Source organism: Hyla sarda, chromosome 5 (assembly GCF_029499605.1).
Source record: "Hyla sarda isolate aHylSar1 chromosome 5, aHylSar1.hap1, whole genome shotgun sequence".
Taxonomy (NCBI): domain Eukaryota; kingdom Metazoa; phylum Chordata; class Amphibia; order Anura; family Hylidae; genus Hyla; species Hyla sarda.
This window is the reverse complement of record NC_079193.1, coordinates 149,824,805-149,830,804: the sequence shown is the minus strand read 5'-3', so window position 1 is coordinate 149,830,804 and position 6,000 is coordinate 149,824,805. Positions and strand designations below refer to the sequence as shown.

The following is a 6,000-nucleotide window of genomic DNA, read 5'->3' as shown; positions in this document are numbered from 1 at the left end:
GGTATAGGGGTAAAGAGGACATTTTGAATGCACGGGTGTTTCCTAAATTTATTTTCCAGGAATGGATGAAGGGTAGCTTTTGAAAATTGCAATTTTCAACTTACACTCTGCTTCATTTTTCTGGGAACAACTAACATGTGACTCCGAATTGTCGCCTGGAAATACGACAGAGCTCATGAGCGAGAACTCTTTGCATTTGAGGCCGATGTTTCTTATGGACCTAACAGTTACATACATTCAGAGGAAAATACAAGAAAGGAACACCCATATGTGAGCTTTTACAAACAGTACACCCCCTAGGGAAGGTGTATAGGGGTGAACATTTGGAACAGACGGGTGTTCCCTAAATGTATTTTTCAGGAAAGGATGAAGTGTACTATGGGGTGGGGGGGGGCGTGGCTTGGCCGCTGAGGAAGATGGTCGCCTGAGACTTCAGCTCCGGCACACAGCGACATACACAGCTAACTGACCCAAATTTCAGCAGCCCTTTTTCGCCCAAACCCCTTCCCAAATCCGGCTAAACTACCCTGCCAAACATGACCTCGTGCAGGAGGAACAAGAACTACGGGAAGCCGAAGAAATTGACAGACTTTTATTCTGCCCCCGGAGGCTGTGCTTCTCAAGATGGCGCCCGTTCATCTTCACAGGGAGCGCGCGTTAGTAATGGCGCTGACCCGCTCTTACCTCAGCCTCTACCTGCAGGTTCCCAGCGCTGCAGCACCTCTCTGCCTCCTTCACCGACGGCTCCTGAAGACGCTTTGGATCTCACTGCTGCCCTGGAACGTCTCGCACGCAGCCCTCCAGGTACCGTACCCTCCCGGTATGCAGCACTGCAGACCCCGTCCTTGCCGTCCTCTCCTTCATCAGCAAGCCCGCTGAAACAGAGGCCGTGCATGTCCCCAGCTAATGACAGTGAGCCACAGGACAGAGCAGATCCCCTGAACCCTGTGAGAACTCAGCTATTTAATGACTTTCCTGCCTCAGGTATACCAGTTACTGAAGTTACTTTAAAGAATATGCTGCTGGTTCTAAAGTCCACCATCTCTACTACAATGGCGCAGACTTTAACGCCTATTCGCACGGCCATTACTGTGGCTGAAAATAGAATTGGCCATGCTGAACAAAAAATGGCTGAATTTGCTTCATCGCATAATGATTTAATTGATGCACACTATGACCTGGAATCAGAGGTGCAAGAAATGAGAAGCAAGATAGCTGACCTTAAAGATAGGTCGAGACGAAATAACATCAAATTCAGGGGAATTCCTGAGGAGGTATTGGCTAAAGATTTATCTTCATACCTCCATGGCCTTCATACCTAATACTCCGCAGGCTGAACTCCTTTTGGACAGAGCCCATAGGGTTCCCTGTCCACAACACCTGGCAGATGATATGCCGCGGGACGTGTTGGCCAGGGTACATTTCTACCACATCAAAAAGGCACTGATGGCTAAATCAAGACATAAGGGCTCGCTTCCTGATCAATACCGCATGATATCCTTATATACAGATTTATCGGCTGTCACTCTACAAATACGCAGGAAATTGGCCCCATTGACGGCGGCCTGCCGAGAGCACAAAATCTTGTACAAATGGGGTTTCCCCACCCGTCTCCTCATCCACAAGAACGAGCGACTGCATGTGATCCGATGTCTCCAAGACGGGCTTCGGGCTTCATTTGTTATTCCCATGGGGAGTGGATGTAAATGTACCTCCTAATGAACGGTCCTCCTCACCTTCAACCGGAATGGAAGGTGGCTTCTTACCGAACAAAGGGTCACACTTGAACTGGAGTGACTTTGATGTGCCCTTTCTCCTCTGCACTCTTCAAGTGACTCTTTTCCCTAAATTGCTGTGATGAGTTACCTTCAACTTATTCTGGACTTTTCTGGTTCCCCTTTCCAGCTGGAGCCTGATATTGCTGTTTCCTGTTGTCTTCCCTGTTCTCTTCCCTATTCCTCCCTCCCTCCCCCTCTTGTTTTTCAGGCACTGCGAAGCATGGGACTCACTATCTATGATCAACATTTGGATGCGGACTCACACCTCCATGTTCCAGCAGCTCATGAATAGCGTTAAAGACTGTAACTATGGTGCTTAAATTTGCTTCACTCAATGTGAATGAGTTGAATTCCCCTCATAAGCGATCATACTTGTGGGGCGAAGCCAAATCCTTGTCTTGCGATATTATTGCTGTGCAGGAAACACACCTTCTACACTCCAACGCACATAGAGTGAAACATCCTTTGTTTCCACACATCTTCCATGCCCACTTCGCCACTTAATCTAGGGGGGTTCTCCTTGCTATTCGCAATTCTGTAACATTTCAGCTTTCTCAAGTGGTATCTGATAGAATGTGTATGTGTTGATAGTATGCTCCCTTAATAATAAAATGTATACCATTATGTTTGTATACGCTCCTAACAAGAAACGCTGTCCTTTGCTAATAAGATCTTTCGTATTCTGCATAAATATAAACAGGGACAGGTTGTAGTACTAGGTGACTTTAATGCAGTAGCTGATCAATCGATTGATTTGTCAAGACCTAACAGGCAAGGCCCTATTTCGCTGCACCCCATCCTTCACAGAGAAAATATGTTGGACATATGGTGCATCTATCATGCAAACAAAAGAGACTACTCTTTCCACTCACAGGTGTCCAATAGTTACTCCAGGATAGATATGATCCTTGTGGATCCCTCCCTTTAAGACTCTCACAAATCCTCCACTATTGGCCAACTTAAATGGTCGGACCATAGACCGATCACATTGGAAATACACAAACAGGTGACCCCTTCCAGCACTTATTTATGGAGGTCTAACAAATTCCTTCTCAGACATCCTACCTATAGAACAGAGTTATTGGCGTATCTGTCTTCCTACTTTTCCCTCAATGCCTCCCCGGATATATCAGCTACGACTTTGTGGAATGACCATAAGGCAGTTATTAGAGGGTCATTTATTAAATGGGGACACAGTTAAAAAGCAACGTACTGCTAAACTTACCTCCTTATTTGCTGAACAAGACACGCTAATAGCTGAGAATACCAGTTGCCCTAAATCTAACATACAACTTTTTTATGACGACTATGCTAGGCAATCCCAGAAACTTAAAACACAATACTATGCTTTTAACAATAAAAGAGGGAAACTACTAGCATCTTGCCTGAAAGAAAAACATGTCAAGTCTAGGATCCCATATGTGTGGAATAGAGACTCCTCCCCAAAAAATTTCCACCCACGCTCTATAGCCAACTGTTTTATGTCTTTCTGTTCCCAACTTTATAATTTGGCTGATGATCCGCTCACCCATCAACCCTCTCAAATTGACATTGATGCCTTTTTATCACAGGTCAACCTACCCTCCCTTTCCTCTTCTCAGCTAAAGCAATTAAAGCCCCCCCCCCTCCACTGCTGAAGAACTTAGCAAAATCATCAAGTCCTTGCCAACAAGGAAATCCCCTGGCCCAGACGGGACCTCAACTAGTTATTACAAGGAATTTTCTGAAATCCTCTGCCCTTATTTGTTAGGGTTTATCTGTGACATCATAGCTAATAGTTCCACTCCTAAAGAGAATCAAGAGGCAATCATAGTAGCCCTACCTAAAGCCGGAAAATCACCTGAACAACCCTGTAATTTCAGACCCATTTCACTACTTAACGTAGATCTGAAAATGTATGCAAAACTATTGTCTAACAGGTTAGCCCCATTGTTACCATGTTTAGTTTCCACTGATCAAGTGGGCTTTGTACAAGGCAGACAGACCTATGAAAATACTAGAAGAGTGCTTAATCTTCACCATGTTGGGTCAGGTTGCGTGCCATCTGTGTTTTTAGCCCTGGACGCTGAGAAGGTGTTTGATTGCATTCATTGGGGGTATGCCTTCTCGGTGCTCCAGGGTATGGGTCTGCAGGGACCAATTTTACAAGCGATCAAAGCGTTATATTCCGCCCCACATGCAAAGGTGTTTGTTAATGGTACGCTATCCTCAGACTTCACTCTTTCGACAGGAGTGCCCCCTCTCTCCCCTAATATTTATCCTATGCATGGAACCACTGGCTCTCATGCTGAAAAATTCCTCTGCAGTAACTGGCATAGATATCAGCTCACGACCACATCTTATATCGCTCTATGCAGATGATATCATTTTAACTCTTACCAACCCTGAGGTTGGTTATAGAAGATTTTAGCAAAGTCTCATATTATAAACTCAATATATCAAAATCCCAAGTCCGGCCCATTCATTTATCCCCTGAAAGTACGCAAAAATTGCCAACGGACTTTCCCTTTGATTGGAGGTTGGACTATATATCTTATTTGGGCCTGAAACTCACCCCCTGGTTTTCTGATCTTTACACTTGTAATTATGCCCCACTTCTTCCTTTATGCAAATCTGAGTTGGACAGAATGGGCAAAGTTGAGGTATCGTTGTTAGGCAAAATAGCCTCATTCAAGATGTTGTTGCAACCCAGGCTGCTATATTTATTTATGAATCTTACTATATCTGTTCCCAACCATTTTTTCACTAAAGTACAACAACTCCTTAATACATACATTTGGAATAATAAACGGCCCAGATTAGCATTTCGATTCATGGCACAACATAGACTTTGGTGGTCTAGGACTGCCCAACATCCACCATTACTACACAGCCCCTTTAGCAGCTCAATTAAGGGCTTACTGGTCGACGGATACGTCCCTTCCCTGGTTACATATAGAAAACCACTGGTGCAAGCCTTTTGATACCCGAGCCATGTTGTCCTTACATACCTGGCACATTGCTTACCCCTTGACCTCATCCCCAGTAATGCTGGCAGGATTCAGTTGCTGGGCGTCTATACACTCAGTGACGGCATCTCTCCAAGAACACTGGCCTAAATCCACCCCTCTTTCTATTCTCCAACTTGCCATACCAGAACTAGATGTTACGTACTGGGTCTCACAGGGACTTAACACTATCTCACTGTTGTACCACAGACATACTCTACGTTCCTTCGCTGACCTGCAAAAGTCGTATAGTTTACCCATGAAAGATTTTTTCAAATTTCTCCAAATCAGGCACTTCTTGCATGAGATAGCGACCACTGCCTGGTGCTATGATCCTATAGTTTACCAACGGTTGGGCTTGAGACAGAAAGGCTTAAAGATATTCTATGATGCATTAAATCCCCCCATCCCATTTTCCGTCTGTACTCCCTTCATAAAATGGACTGCAGACTTGGGTATAACTGGATTGGATGAGGTCCTTTCGTTGTATTAGAAAGGCCCTTCCCTACGTATCTCACTTAGAGGCAGTCTTAAAAACAAGACTCCGTTGGTATCTGACACCTGACAGACTGCACCATATTTACAGTGACAGCTCACCTTTATGTTGGAGGTCCTGTGGATTCCGAGGTACCTTGTTACATACCCTATGGGATTGTCTCTCGCTTACATTGTTTTGGAGGGAAGTAGAATCATTGACACACACTATATTGGGTTCCTCCACCCCCTTAACACCTGGTCTGGCTCTCCTACTATTAGGTATCCACCATTTTCACCCGACTATTAGATTTCTTGTCTGTAAGATCCTTGTCTCCGCTAAGCTTATAATCACACACCACTGGAAAACGCCCACGACTCCCTCTTTGGGGGAACTACTCACCCTTCTCCAACAATCATACCTCAGTGAACGCGCAATAGCATATAATACTGGCAGCCTGGGTGCCAACATCCAGATGTGGCACTCCTGGCCTATCCAGGAGTACGTACCCACGAATGCATAATGTGAATGTCCTCACTATATTTAGATGTTCATTATATGACAGTGCCTGCTCCAGTGCTGCCCCTCTCCCCTATCCCTGTCGCAGTTTAAGTTTCAAGTCTTATACAGTCTTCCATACTCGCTTGGTCATTTTTTTGGTTTAGCATATACATTGGAATTGCAGATATCTAGAGGGGAAGCACTTATCTAGATAGGTATATCCTACTGTGTTCATTGAGATTCCATGCTTACCACTCTG

General features: G+C 44.8%; 1 protein-coding gene across 1 annotated transcript in view; it reads left to right on the top strand.

Annotated features, from left to right (window-relative positions):
• The first annotated feature begins 1,392 nt into the window (after positions 1–1,392).
• Positions 1,393–6,000, top strand: part of LOC130274542 (mediator of RNA polymerase II transcription subunit 1-like) — an 86,225-nt gene continuing 81,617 nt past the window's right edge. Inside the window, exons 1-3 of the mRNA XM_056522984.1 lie at positions 1,393–1,702; positions 3,529–3,630; positions 3,724–3,897. Coding sequence (XP_056378959.1) covers positions 1,393–1,702; positions 3,529–3,630; positions 3,724–3,897 — 586 coding nt within the window. The remainder of the gene's footprint in view (positions 1,703–3,528; positions 3,631–3,723; positions 3,898–6,000) is intronic.